General features: G+C 44.3%; 1 protein-coding gene across 1 annotated transcript in view; it reads right to left on the bottom strand.

The window, feature by feature from the left end:
* LOC133358777 (tenascin-X-like) overlaps positions 1-15213 on the bottom strand; it is a 151946-nt gene that overhangs the window by 70521 nt on the left and 66212 nt on the right. Inside the window, exons 28-38 of the mRNA XM_061577225.1 lie at positions 14362-14448; positions 13540-13731; positions 12472-12765; positions 12132-12218; positions 9358-9549; positions 7518-7811; positions 6489-6575; positions 4784-4975; positions 3380-3673; positions 3068-3154; positions 1790-1981 (exon numbers count right to left, since the gene is read on the bottom strand). Coding sequence (XP_061433209.1) covers positions 1790-1981; positions 3068-3154; positions 3380-3673; positions 4784-4975; positions 6489-6575; positions 7518-7811; positions 9358-9549; positions 12132-12218; positions 12472-12765; positions 13540-13731; positions 14362-14448 — 1998 coding nt within the window. The remainder of the gene's footprint in view (positions 1-1789; positions 1982-3067; positions 3155-3379; positions 3674-4783; positions 4976-6488; positions 6576-7517; positions 7812-9357; positions 9550-12131; positions 12219-12471; positions 12766-13539; positions 13732-14361; positions 14449-15213) is intronic.

Here is a 15213-nt window from a genome sequence, read left to right as displayed (position 1 = left end):
AGCTTTGAAATCACAGATTTTATATTACGGAAAAATCTTACCTAAATAAGTATTTTTTGTCTGTCTGTCTCTGTCTGTGGATGCAACTTGCAACGGTTTGAACTCACAAACGGTGGGGTTTAGGTTTTAAAAAAGTACCCAGATACCGCATGATAAGGTGAGCCAGCGCTATTCGTATTTCCCATCCGTCAACTGTAAAGTAGCTAAAATAACAATGTAGTACTATTTATTATTATATTACTACGCTAAGCGCATGCCAAAGCACGCGTCTGCGCATGCGCGAGAAAGTTGACCCGTGGTTGCCCTAGCAACACACACACACGATCGGTGGGGAGAGGGGGGAATTTTTTTATTCGTGTTCAAAATGCAACAAAATACACAGGACTGAGCAAAAGTTTTCCCACCAATGTCCTCTTCTCCCCCCACCACCCCAATGTGTGCAGTTACTACTATAGAGTCGGTAGATACTACGACTATAGTCCATAGATACTACTGTAGTGTGGGCGGGGGGGGATGGTGGGAGTGGGGTTAGCGGCCCAGCCCCAGCCTGCCAAGGTGCCACCTCGGCCAGCTGAGCAAACTAGGCGAGGCCGGGGATTCTGCACGGGAATAGGCCTCACCACGGCACTGTTAAGTTAGTAGTTAGTACTATAGTGTCGATAAATACTATTATAGAGTCGGTATATATACGGCTATAGAGTAGGTAGATACTACTGTAGAGTCGGGAGCTACTACTGCAGAGTCGGTAGATGCTACTGTAAAGTCAGTAGATACTGCAGATACTACTAAAGAGTCTGCAGATACTGCTATAGTTAGAAGTTACTACTAAAGAGTTAGTTACTACTATCAAGTCAGTGGATACTACTATCAAGTCAGTAGTTACTACTATAGAGTCAGTAGATAATACGACAGTCAGGAGCTACCACTATAGTCAGTATATACTGCTGCAGTCAGTAGATACTGCAGATACTACTATAGAGTTAGTAGTTACTACTATAGTCAGTGGATACTACTATATAGTCAATAGATACTGTAGATTATGTAGATACTACTATAGCCATTAGATACTACTGTAGAGTCAGTATTTCTACTATAGAATTGGTTGATACTACTATAGGAGGCGGCAGATACTACTATTGAGGCGGTAGATACTACTCACTCTATTGTATGCAGGATGTGTAGGTATATAGCTGACGTGGGAGTAAAAAAAGAATTGAGGGGGGGGGGGATCGACAATTTTCGGAAAACATTTTAGATCAACTATTTACACCCCACTTGCTATAACTTTTATGACTTCTGCAAACCTCGAATAATTGTGTTGATGGACAAATGGACAGACAAACGGAACGCCGGGCTTTCACAATAACTTAGTACTTGTGTATAAGTTTTTAAATATTTTTTCCCCAAGGCAATGCCCGGTACTTCCCGCTCATGTATTTTAGATTTCCTACAACATTGGCAGAAATCTATATTTTCAGTAACGTGAAAAAATACTTTTAAGCTCCACGCTTTACTTTAAGTGTGTCTCGATGTACAGGTTTTTACTAAATAGTGAAATGCCAATCGTCACAAACCCAAATAATTTTAACTGACAAAAGCAATCAGAAGCAATACAAATAGAGAAGCTTGCCGCAAGAGTAAAGCCAGACCCCAGATAATTTTTGTATTACAAAATTTCACTTGGCTGGACTAGGTCGGCCAATTTCAAAATCTCTTATAAGCTGTGCCAGGCCATCTTAATTGTGAAACATCAGATGCACCATTCATGGGCAAGCCAAGGAGCCCTCACCAGTTGAAATGATGGTGGACGAAGGTTTGCCCTCCTGACCGTTCTTGACGGCCGTGACGGTGATGTTGTACTCAACACCGGGCGTGAGTCTCTGCACGGTGACCGACGTCTGATCAGGCCTCACCAGCTCGTCCACCGAGTGGCCGCGCTGGCCGTGCAGGGGCGTTCCACGCACTCGGTAGCCCGTCACCCCTACACAGGGTCAAACACAACATGGATTTTACACATAATCCATATGCTAAGTCTGCCATTAGTCTTATGGCTTAACTAAAAAGTACACGTCAAATAGCTACTAAACCGAACTTAAATCCTCTAATACTATGCAGATCACTGAAGCATGAAGATGTAGACATGCACACGTACTTGCACACAAGTACTTAGACACATTCACAAGTGCATGTTGAGCACCCACGCACATCTGGCCGTGCCTTGTGAGAACGAGGTGGGCATTGTCTAATTTGATTTAACACTCAGTAGTGGTAGGGCTTACACGAAGAATGTTAGTCACAATAAAAGGTTTTTGGGATAGATCGCGTAAATATAAATGTGTCGTTAACCCACCGCCACCACCTCCCGACATGGCCAATTAGTAAGGTTTGTCACGTGAACAAAACGTAGACAATTAGTTACTACTTCAGCACATATTTACAATGTGTGGGTTTTACTCTCCAACAAACCGGTGTGCTGAAGTAGTAACTGATGAGTACATTTTGTTCACGTGACAAACCTTACTAATTGGCTGTGTCGGGTGGTTCTTGGTTAACGGCACATTTATTATTTACACGATCCAACCCAAAAAGCTTTACTGTGAATTGTCTAACTTACATTCCATATAAATACGTGATCTCAATAAATGCTCAACTGTATCGAAAGAACACATCTCAAAGCAATTGGTAATTTGCATCTAAACTAGGCAAAACAAGGTTCATTTGTAATTTGAATCTATATTATATTACTCAAAATTTCTATGTTAAATGTTGCCAATCTCAGCGGGTGTTGTTTACCATGGTTTAATTTTACTACCAAGTATGAGCCAATGCCTCATTCCAACTACTTGAGCTGACACAGTAACTAAAAAGGTAAACTTGATTGTTATTTGGGTTAGGCCATGTAATCATTTAATAAAACTAAAAGTCTGTCTGAACCTTCCACCACCATGCACATGAATCATACACGTGTTAATCTTAAATCGACTTTCCAACTTTGTCACGTGAAATATTAGGCAGCTGAAAAACTTGAACACGAGGTAACTCTTCACAATGTTATGAAACACTGCACCTGGAGTAGGAACCTTCTGCCAGGTGATGGTCAACTCTCCGGTATCCGAGTTCAGGCTCACTTGCACGTCACGCGGGGAGCCCGGTGCTGCGGTGGAGACAGGAGAGAGAAGACGACTTAACATCTGTGAACTCGCATTACAATAACTTGACACTTGACGGGGTTACATTTCCAGGTTAACTCTCCCAATACTTCTGAACTCAGACCTCAAGTTGAGCAGAGATGGTGCTCCCAGTAATGAGAGATGAAGCTGAACTGGCCAACATGATGTTAAATTGAACGACAGATGAGACAAATAGTTGTGGAATTCACCAGTGGTCTGCGAGCGCCGTGCAGGTTCACTCTCCCCGTCCTCTGTCAGCGTGGAGACCCCAATATCATAAACCACGCCGGGCCGGAGGCCTTCGACGGCATAGACCTCCGTTTGAGGCCCCACGGTGTCGTCCAGGAGGGGCACGGAGTCGCCCGGCAGAGACACCGTCACGCGATAGCCCGCGATGCCAGGCACAGACAGCAGGGTCCAGCGCAGCACCAGAGAGGTGTCGCTCACGTCGGTGACGCTGAGATCAGACGGCCGTGGGGTGACTACGACCACCCGGTCACCAGCTTCAAAGCCAAATGCAGAGTGAGGTTAGTGAGCACAGTTAAATCAGATACAGTTCAAGCTTGGTTGCAGTGTTCAACATGAATTAATAAATGCACATATTCAGTCATTGCCACATTAACTTCCGCATGTTAGGACATTAAGCATTAGATCTTGGATCATGTTGAATGGCAGTAGAATATATTTGAACTATACATTTTTTTGAGGGAACTGAAATACACACGTTTGCCAAGTTAACTAATCCCTTCAGATTGAACATAATGTGAAAGGTTGTCAAGTTTGCTCGCCTGAAATTTTCATACAACACTGCGGCATGTTAACTGCTCACTACAATAAATGCAACTCACTAATATTCCATTATAATATTTAAGTACTCCAAGTTGTTCAACAACGTATTCTTTGAAAACGTATTTTTTTTTCAAGTATTGTTTTACATATCAGCCAGTCAGTTTGTCTACATGTCAGGCCCATTGAGCTAAGAAACTTCTTTTCAAAGGTGACCAGGCCAAAACCAACGAGCACATTACATAGGATGGGAGGGTTTTGCAGGGGCTGCACAGCACAGCTGATAAGACAGTATCGAGCTCGTTACATGGGGAGGGCAGGCTTTGGGGGAGATACTATTGCACAATTACACTTTTGGTTTACGGTCAACGAGCTTAAGCTTTGTAGTAACAGATTTGATGTTATGGAAATTTTAATTATAAATTTCCTACGACAGTTGGCAGAAATGTCTTTTTTAAGTCATGTGTAATAATACTTTTAAGTTCCATGCTTTTTTTTTGGTGTGTCTTGATGTACAGGATTTACTAAATAGTGAAATCCTGATTGCCACAAACCCAAGTCACTTAAATTGGCAAAAGCAACCCAAAGCAAAAAATAAGAGAAAAGTTTCCAGCCAGAGTAAAGTTCAAAAATTAGTTTTCAATGTCCAGTCAAAGCCCAGCTAGCCAGACCCAAGCAAATTTTTTTATTACAAAATTTTCCTTGGCTGGAGCAGGTCGGCCAATTTCTAAATATCTTACAAGGCTCACATAAGTTGTGCCAGGCCATCTTCATTGCTAAACATCGGATGCACCATTTATGTGCGTTACCAAGCCAAGGAATCTCACCAGTGGAAATGATGGTGGACGAAGGTTTGCCCTCCTGACCGTTCTTGACGGCCGTGACGGTGATGTTGTACTCAACACCGGGCGTGAGTCTCTGCACGTTAACCGACGTCTGATCAGGCCTCACCAGCTCGTCCACCAAGTGGCCGCGCTGGCCATGCAGGGGCGTTCCACGCACTCGGTAGCCCGTCAACTCTACACAGTGTGAAACACAACATGGATATTACACATACTCCATATGCTCCAAAGATATTTTTTGGGTTAGATCGCGTAAATGTGTCATTAAAAACCGCCACCACCCGACAGTCAATTTGTAAGGTTTGTCGCAAAAACAAAACATGCAAAATAGTTACTAGTTCAGCATACCGGTTTGTTGGAGAGTAAACCCACAACATTTACAATTAGAGTACAACGTTTCACCACAAATCTTCTGATGACGCTGGTTGTAATTACCGGCAAAACATCGTATTCGAATTGTAAATGTTGTGGGTGGTGGATTTAACGACACATTAATATTTACGCAATTAAACCCAAAAAAACCTCTTATACATAATATTGGTCGCGAAAGCCTGTGTTAAACACTCCATATACTGTCTAAATGCACTAACTTTAATTCCTCTAATACAAGGCAGGTCATTTGAGAAAAAAATGTAGACTGTTGAACATGTGCTTTTTTCAGAAAATAATATTGTGATAGTTGTCAAATGTATTGGCAATATACCTATGTTACGATGGGACATATGGAAGGTCAACTCCAAGTAACCACACATTTGTTTATTGTGGAATCGATTGACCATTAGGTCTGGTGGCATCTGCTCTTTAAAACCAAATGGGGCGCCACGGTGGCGAGATGTTAACTACCTTGCCGGGTGTATACAGGGGGTCGTGGGTTCGATCTCAACCTTGATGCCTGTAGATTTAGAGTTTGCAAGTTCTCCCCGTGGTTGCGTGGATTTTTCTCCGGGTCCTCTCTTGCTTTCCCTCCACATTTAGAATCAACGTGTGTTTAGAGTATATAGCCACGATACATTTCCACATGACGATAAGCTACTTTGTTGAGCGATCATTTGTGATGGTCAGATCGCATCTGAAAAAGAGCTATATGCAGCTCAGTGGGCCTTACCTGGTAAAAAAAAAATAGTGTAATTATGTGGCGACTTCGTGTGCAGCGGGTTCACCTCTAGCTCAGTTTCCGAGTGCTTTTTTCATTCAGCAAATGACCAGAAAGGCCTCGTTTCAGGACCAGGGCAGATCGAAGGATGACTATCCAACTCAAGATTTTGCAGTGTCCGAAGTAGAGAAACCCTCAAAGATGTTTTCCCAGAATGCACAACACAGCTTTTGCATCAGGCAAGCCCCGAGTGCTCCGCTCGTGTAATCCAGCCTGTCGAGCTACCGAGCACACGTCGCTTGCGAATTAAAACGGAGCATCAAGGAAAGCTCCAAGCAGGACTGCCGATGAGTAAACTTTGCTTCACGCAAGACAGATTTACGCAACGTATTTTCTCAAGTGTGCTTATATATATGCATGCGATTGCTAACAATGCTTGGTGCCACCAGCCACACCCTCCCCCTTTAATTGAGCTGGTAATACACAGCTACACTCTTTTGCTATGTGTGTATGCGATAAATACTAGGCGGCTGACAAACGATGCGTTTAGAACATTGGGTACCCCCGCACAAACACTGTTATGAAACATCACTGCACCTGGAGTGGCAACCTTCTGCCAGCTGATGGTCAAAACGCCGGTGTCAGAGTTGAGGGTCACGTGCACGTCCTGCGGGGAGCCCGGTGCTGGAGCGGAGAGAGGGGAGAGAAGACGACTTTAAATCTGTGAACTCGCATGATGATGACTTGACACTTGTAATGTGAATAACAGTACCACTGGTTATGTTTCAAGGCCAACCCTCCCCAACGTTTATGAATGCAGAAAAAAAGTTGAGCACTGATGGTGCAATGCGAGGCTAGGAGTGGTGCGAGGTAAAGATAAACTCTTCATAATAAAGATTTTGTGGGTTAGCTCGCATAAATACACGTTTCTCTAACCCACCACCACCCGACACAGCCAATAAGTAAGGTTTTCCACGTGAACAGAATATGCCAATTAGCTATTGCTGGCAATGTCGTAAAAATTAATTGGCACGTTAGGTTCACGTGACAAGCCTTGCTAATTGGCTGCGTCGGATGGTGGTGGGTATACGACACATTTATGAAAAGTAAGAATAGGCTGTATTTACCCTTTCTGGCAAAAAAAACAGGAGGTGTTAAGATGCTTAAACACCAAATAGATACCTTTTGCAAGGAATCAGGTCTGCATTAACCACCACATATTTGTGGAGAACATGCAAACTAAACATGCTCTATTAATAATAGCATTGTCTTCGAAACCGATTGGCCGACACTTGAGACAGCCTTCTTCATGGGTCTCATCTCACCAGTGTCAGACCAGAGAATGCCAAAAGGTGAACAGTACAAAGACAAGGCACGTATTAGAGCATTTATAGCTTGGGGTGAGCAGCTATATATTGCCAGAAAGAATAAAACCTAGTCTTATTTTTCTTACTTTGATACTGCCAAAAATGGTCCCATGACACATTCATATTTACGTAATTTAACCCAAAGAAACCTTTATAATGAATAATATTGGTTGCAAAAGCCTACGTGTTAAATAAAGCTAAACTGGCCAAAATTACATTAAACTGAACGACAGATGAGACAAATGGTTGTGGATTTCACCAGTTGTCTGCGAGCGCCGTGCAGGTTCACTCTCCCCGTCCTTCGTCAGCGTGGAGACCCCAAAATCATAAACCACGCCGGGCCGGAGGCGTTCAACGGTATAGACCCCCGTGCGAGGCCCCACGACGGCCTCCTGGACGGGCGAGGAGTCGCCCGGCAGAGACACCGTCACGCGATAGCCCGTGATGCCAGGCAGGGAAAGCGGGGTCCAGCGCAGCACCAGAGAGGTGTCGCTCACGTCGGTGAAGTGGAGATCAGACGGCCGAGGGGTGACTATGACCAGCCGGCCGGCAGCTTCAAAACGAAACAGAGAGTGAGGCTCGCGGGCACGGTTAAATCAGATGCACTTCAAGCCTGATTGTATTGTTTCACCATTAAATGATACAATGCACATATTCAGCTTTTGCCACATTAACTTATAGCATGTTACGTTTTTTATTTTCTTTAGAACTGCTTTGTGTTTAGTTCGTTGTCCTTCCCCCGCACCTCCGATTAGCACGGTTGGCTACGTACGGTGCGAAAGATGTTCAACATATATACATGGCATATAAGCATTCAATATCGGATCAGGGTGAATAGTATTAGAATATCAACACCACAGTTGTAATTCCATAGCCTGTGTGTGACCGCACATCTCTCGCACACACAAACACAAAACATTTATACTCCCGATTTATTTTAGAGGCGAATTAAATACACACGTACGCGCCGCTGCAGCCACACATTTTATTGGCAGATTAAAAGTGTCAGCATTGATCAAAATGAGAGTTTGATAAAGAAGTTCAGATATCTTTCCTGGGAAATCTGTTGATGGTGAACATCTCTCGTTTGCTCACCTTAAAGAATATAACAGTGTGGCATTTTAACTGCGAGCTACAAGAGTATAATGCCATTTTAATATTAAAAATATTCAAGCAAGCATTATTTAAAAAATAATCATAAAACGGTATCTTTCAGTTCACATATTGTAACACATTTGCATTGGTGGTGTATTAGCAACTGAAGCTTCAGAACAGATTAAATCATAAATCCACTACGGTAGATGGCAATAGCAAAATGTGATTTGCCACAACGTTAATCATTTGAACAGCTGGAAGTAGAACAAAAATACGTTTTCAGCAAGATTAAAGATCAAGACAGTAAACCCTTGTTAATTCAACACATATGGGTCTCTGGCCTTGCCAAATTATCCAATATTCTGAATTATGTACAATGGTACTGCCCCAGTGCCTCCTGCCCCAATAAAATTGTTTTTCCAAATGTATTTTCCAAACCCTTCACACACCATATGCATGAACACACCTGCATCAATCATATCCAAAACTTTAGACCAAGCGATTTTTACTTCAGTCCCTTTCTATTCTTGATGTGGGTGTAGACAACATTTCTGAGAGGGTTGGCTTGCACAGAGTGCATAAACAAAGTCAAGTCCAAAGCGACGGGTCTGCACTGACGCTCACCACGCACGCCGCCACCAGACCGAGTCGTTGTTTTGGTCGTGGCGCGTGGCGTCGCCCCACGTGTATGCCAATATTGGACCATTCGGTATGGCAATTCGGCTCACGGTGAATTACTAATGTACCTTACTAATATACCCTATATATGCAGAAAGCGCAGCCGTGCCGAATTATCCCCAATTACGAATGATCAAATACCGAAATAGCGTGTTTTCAGAAAACAGTCAAAGTCCAAATTAGCCATATTACACATACTTAAACAGACCAGGTTGGTCAAATACAAAGTACCTTACAAGGCTCGCATAAGCTGTGCTAGTCTGTTGTTTTCATTGCGAAACATCAGATAGACCATTCAGGTGCGTTACCAAGCCAAGGAGCCTCACCATTTGAAACGATGGTGGACGAAGGTTTGCCCTCCTGACCGTTCTTGACGGCCGTGACGGTGATGTTGTACTCAACACCGGGCGTGAGCCCCTCCACGGTGACCGACGTCTGATCAGGCCTCACCAGCTCGTCCACCGAGTGGCCGCGCTGGCCGTGCAGCGGCGTTCCACGCACTCGGTAGCCCGTCACCCCTACACCGTGTCAAACACAACGTGGATATTACACATACTCCATATGCCAAGTCTCCCGTTAGGCCCACGGCTTAAAGCTCTAAAGAACCCGTCAACTATTAAACTGCGCTAACTCTAATTAATCTAATACTAGGCAGGGGAATTGAGTAGAATTATGTATACTGTTGAAAGTGTTCCTTTTTATCAGAAAATATTACGGTGATGGTTGTCAAGAGTACTTCCTATGTACCTATGTAAAAAAAAAATAACCTTTCAAATATCAAATTGCATTGCAGGAATCCCCCGCTGTTAAGTTGTCATATTTTGCGTTGTTTCGCATAGACGTTATTGATGAATTCAGTAACATATTTCCTCTTAAATTATTTAGAGAATTTTTTTTTTTAACCAGGAATGTACGCGGTGAAATATTTACTATTTTGCGATGTAATATTGTAGTCTACAGGCACAGCGCATACCATGTGTAGGCAGTGTGAGCTCACCTGTGATTAACCACGTGTATAATTGTGCACTGTGTAGCTGTGCCAAATGGTTTCTTAAGTTCCCATATGCTACAGAGAGCCAGGTGCGTCTTTATTAATAAAAATGTACACTTATAAAGAAAGTTTCACCCAGAGGTCGCAAGGCGCTGCACAGAGCTGAAAGCAAGTAAGTAAGTAACTAACGCAATTCTAAAACCTAATTTTAGCACACAGGCTCATGATTTAACCACGGGTACAATTACACTGTGTAACAAAAAAAAATGTTCCTGGTTAGTAAGTGTTATTTCCTAATTGCTGTCTCAAAAGTACAGAAAATGGCTATTATTCCCCACAAACCTTTGCTTTTGTGACCAGGACAGTGATATTGAGAAATTACCTATTTTCAATGAGAAAACGGGTGAATGTGTGTCTTTTCGTTCACTTAAAGTCAGGAAAAAGAATATACGAATCAAAATTTACATGTATTTATACTAAAGTAATACAAAAATGACTAGTAAAGATTTAGACACCAAGGCGCACTACCACAGGCGGGACTGGCCACAGCGGACCGAGTTCTGTGGGGAGGAACAACGTCAAGTGGGAGCCACTGGTGGATCCCCGGAAGGTGCCAATTCCACCACTGCACACCAAATTTGGCCTTATGAAACAATTTGTCAGAGCTGTAAATAAGGAGTCGGCAGCCTTCAAGTACCTTCAAGACGTCCTCCCTAAACTGTCCGAGGCAAAAGTCAAAGCCGGTGTGTCTTTGTCGAACCACAGATAAAGATCCTGGAGTGCAATTAATTCCCCAGGAAGCTCCCTAGTAAGGAGAAAGTGGCTTGGGACAGCTTTGTCGCAGTGGTTCGTGGCTTCCTGGGCAATCACGAGGTCGAAAACTACGTGGAGCTGGTTGAGATTCTGGCAAAGAACTATGGCACAATGGGCTGTAGGATGTCCCTCAAAGTCCATATCCTTGATCAATTCAAGGAGAACATGGGAGCGTACTCGGAGGAGCAAGGCGAGCGCTTCCACCAGGATATACTGGACTTTGAACGCCGCTACCAAGGACAGTATAACGAGAACATGATGGAAGACTACATTTGGGGCCGATTCGTGAAAGTGATTTACAGTATAATCGTAAATCTCGAAAAACTACTCACTTCTAAATATTTTGTAGTCCTGTTTGTATTACTTTAGTATAAATACATGTTAATTTTGATTCATGTTGTTTTTTTCTGACTTTATGTGACGGAAAAGACACAAATTCACCCGATCTTTAAACGAGCTGTCAAAATAGGCCTCCAGGAGGTTCTAGTGCACTTTTGGCTAGGACACCGATTAGCAGGAATTGGAGACTGATGTGCGAGCACCACGCAGGCCCTGTGCTGGTTGGTGGGAAAAGTAGACCGAAGTGGGTCCATTCTGACGGCGATTGAAAAGCCATTCCTATCATGGGCAAAAAAAAAAGGAACATACCACGTTGTCTGGCATCGTAGAGTGGGTGTCGGTCTTCAGACAATGCCGGATGCCCAGCAAATCAACCCCATTTTTGGTCGGGTTTTCATATAACCCTACAATGGTGTGTGGGTGGCTTCTGAAATCCGTAACGTGGAACCCAATGAATGTATGGTCTGGTCCGGTTGGGGCCTAGCAAATGAGCAGTTTGTACACAGAACGGGGGGGGGGGGGGCAGAGGCTGGTACACATTGGCGATGGTGGACTTCACAAAGCTTGGTGGGTGATGGACGGTGGCGTTGCCAGAGTTGGGAAGCAAAAACCACCACGTGCCAAAAGGCTTCCTACTGATATACAGCAGGCCTTGCCTGCTGTATATCAAATATACAGCAGGCCTTGCCTGCTGTATATTTGATACTTCAGCGAGTAAAAGGTAAACAGAACACATGTGATTTATGATCAACGTTTGGGTTAGGCCATGTCTTGATCCAAATAAATCCGTGTCATTAGGAACCCTCTACCACATGAATCATATTTTCTACAAAACCTACAAGTTACATTTAATAGACGTCACTAATATTTGTGTCTCGTGTGTAGTATTAGGGAGCTCTCAAAGAATGCATTGTAAACGTTAGGTACTCCCCACATTGATATCAAATATCACTGCACCTGGAGTGGGAACCTTCTGCCAGGTGATGGTCAACGCTCCGGTATCCGAGTTCAGGCTCACTTGCACGTCTTGCGGGGAGCCCGGTGCTGCAGTGGAGACAGGAGAGAGAAGACGACTTTAAATCTGTGAACTCGCGTGACAATAACTTAACACTTGTAACGCGAATAACAGCAAGGCTGGTTACGTTTCAAAGATAACCCTCCCAACGCTTCTGAACGCAGACTTCAAGTTGAGCAATGGTGGTGCAAAGTGAGGCTCCCAGTCGTGCGAGACGAAGATAAACTGGCCAATGTGATATTAAACTCAACGACAGACGAGACAAATGGCTGTGGAATTCACCAGTGGTCTGCGAGCGCCGTGCAGGTTCACTCTCCCCGTCCTTCGCCAGCGTGGAGACCCCGATATCATAAACCACGCCGGGCCGGAGGCCTTCGACGGTATAGACCCCCGTGCGAGGCCCCACGACGGCCTCCAGGAGGGGCGAGGAGTCGCCCGGCGGAGACACCGTCACGCGATAGCCCGTGATGCCAGGCAGGGACAGCGGGGTCCAGCGCAGCACCAGAGAGGTGTCGCTCACGTCGGTGAAGCGGAGATCGGACGGCTCAGGGGTGACTACGACCTGCCGGTCGGCAGCTTCAATGCCAAGCGCAGAGTGAGGTTAGCGAGCAAGGTTTAATCAGATGCAGTTGAAGGTTGAGATTGCATTGTTCAAGCATTCCTTAAATAAATAAAAGCACACTCATCAGCCTTTCTTCCACATTAAGCTAAGCATGTTAGGGTGTGGAAGCATTAGATCTTAGATTAGGGTGAATAGCAGTAGAATATCAACACCACGTTTGTATTTCTGGGGCCGATGTAGGGGTTTGTAATTCTCTTTCACAACCACACCGCAATTGAAAATCTGCTTACGGGAGGAGGCGACTGAAATAAAAACGTGTCGAGCTGCAGTGAAACGTTTTCTTTTCCCATCCATTATCAAACTGAAGCAAGTCGGGTTTTGCATGTTCTGCGGTCCCTCTCTACTGCCCTAGTCGAGTAATGTACTTCTCATGGACCTAACCGCAGTATCGGCAGCCTGAACCAATGAACTGTGAACGGAGATTTATAATAACATTCATGTCCAGATCCTGTAGACCCTGTGATTTATGGAATTGATGAAGATGAAGGGAACGGATAAATGTAGTTTTCCAGTCATTCGATTTTTTTTACTTGTTCATCTGTCACATTCAGGGGCATTAGGTATCCATAAAGGAGTTTATTTTTACAAAGGCTTACCAGAAAAGAAAAAAACACATTTACAATGTCCAAATTTCCTTCACCAAAATTTGAGTTTCATCTAAAAAAAGAATTGCACTTACAAAACGTCTAATTTGTTATGCAGTGACAACGGCAGTGTGGATATCTCACCGTTTGAGATGACGGTTGAGAAGGGCTTGCTCTCCATTTCGTCCTTGATGGCCGTGATCGTGACGTTGTACTCCACGTTGGGCGTCAGCCGGACCAAGGTGAAGGACGTCCGGTCCGGCCCCACGAGCTCATCCAGAGGCTGTCCCCGCTGCCCGTGGAGGGGCGTGCCGCGCACGCGGTACCCCGTCAGACCTGCGCGGTGATTTTAATGTTGAACTCGGGCGCACCACAGTTTGAACGACATCATCGTAAGAAGAGCGGTCACGGTGTTTTCTGGTGTGGTGACGCGTGGCTCGGCGGTAGCGCGTGCGCCGCTCATTGCAGAGGTTCGAGATTTGCACCCGGGAGGGTGTGCCCCTGGCTAATACCGCGCCTGTGTTCGCCGTGAAATACTACGCGCCGTCTGCTTCATAGTGGGCATTATGGATCGTGTGATGCCAATCAAAAAACATGGGGCCATTGTGTGGTATGTATGTAAAACTTATTTCGCACCGTATGTAGCTAACCGTGCTAATCAGAGTTGGGGGGGGGGGGGGGGGAAGGACAAACTAAATACAAAAAGCAGTTCTAAAGTAATTAGTGTTCATAAATTTGATTTAAAAAGTGCATAGCTCCAGTGGCTTCCTAATAACGGAAGATCATTTCAAACGGCCGCAGAAGCGCATCTGAAAGCGTGCGATGCGGTAACTTTCTTTGTTCAATGGCCAGCCAAAAGCCGCTGCGAGAACGATCGGAGTTCGCATCCTGGTTTATGCTCCTTGACGAGATCAGCACGGTATTGTGGTTCATTTGTGGCAAGCGGTGCATATCTCCAACACACACCTGGAACCGTCATTCTCTGCCAGGTGATGGTCAGCTCTCCGTTGTCGGGGTTGACGTCTACCTGCACGTTCCTGGGCGGTCCCACTTCTGTTAAGAGATACGAAAGCGGTTAAAGCGTAATAATTAAGCTTCTATTTCTTTCTAATATTCATCCACCATGACACAATGACACACGAAAGCATAGCCAAATTGATAAATGCAACACATCTATTAGAACTCATAAAAACACGAACAGTGCCATGATGCAATGCTCAGCAATTTTCTCAGCTTTAAATTATGTTTTCTTCTATTTTGCGTCGGTTTTGCAAAATGCATCTCACAACGTGATTTGTAATGCGCACAGCTCTCACCACGGAGCCGTGAAAAACCACGCTTGTGACCGAATCTCTAGCGCAGGAGTCGGCAACCATAAAACAAAAGAGCAATTTTTTTTCGAATGTGCTAAAAAACTCAATAATTGAAGAGCCGCAATGCATGTGAGAATATGAGAATGTGTCCTAAATAAATAACGTCACGAATGCGTCCTTAAAAAGCCACTTGCAGCTCAAGAGCCATGCATTAGCATCTATTGGAATCCTTTTCAAAGTGGGAAAACCAGGCGCTGCACAAAACGCCCGTGAAAGGCATTCCACATGCAAATGTTAACAGCATGTGGCATCTTCTTGGTTTTTTCGGTAAAGTCACGTAGAAGGGAAGTAATAAAATAATAAAAATAAAACATAATAAAATAATTCTCACGACGTTTCGGCTGCGAAAAAACCGAGAAGATGAATCCCTGCAGTCACGAAAGCATGTGGGACTTTGTTTTTTTTCGGTAAAGTCACGTAGGTAAAATAAAATAAATGAAAACTA

Source organism: Lethenteron reissneri, chromosome 7 (assembly GCF_015708825.2).
Source record: "Lethenteron reissneri isolate LAM-NWPU_2019-01 chromosome 7, ASM1570882v1, whole genome shotgun sequence".
Taxonomy (NCBI): Eukaryota; Metazoa; Chordata; class Hyperoartia; order Petromyzontiformes; family Petromyzontidae; genus Lethenteron; species Lethenteron reissneri.
Note: the sequence above shows the minus strand (reverse complement) of the source record. Positions and strands in the feature narration are given on the sequence as shown.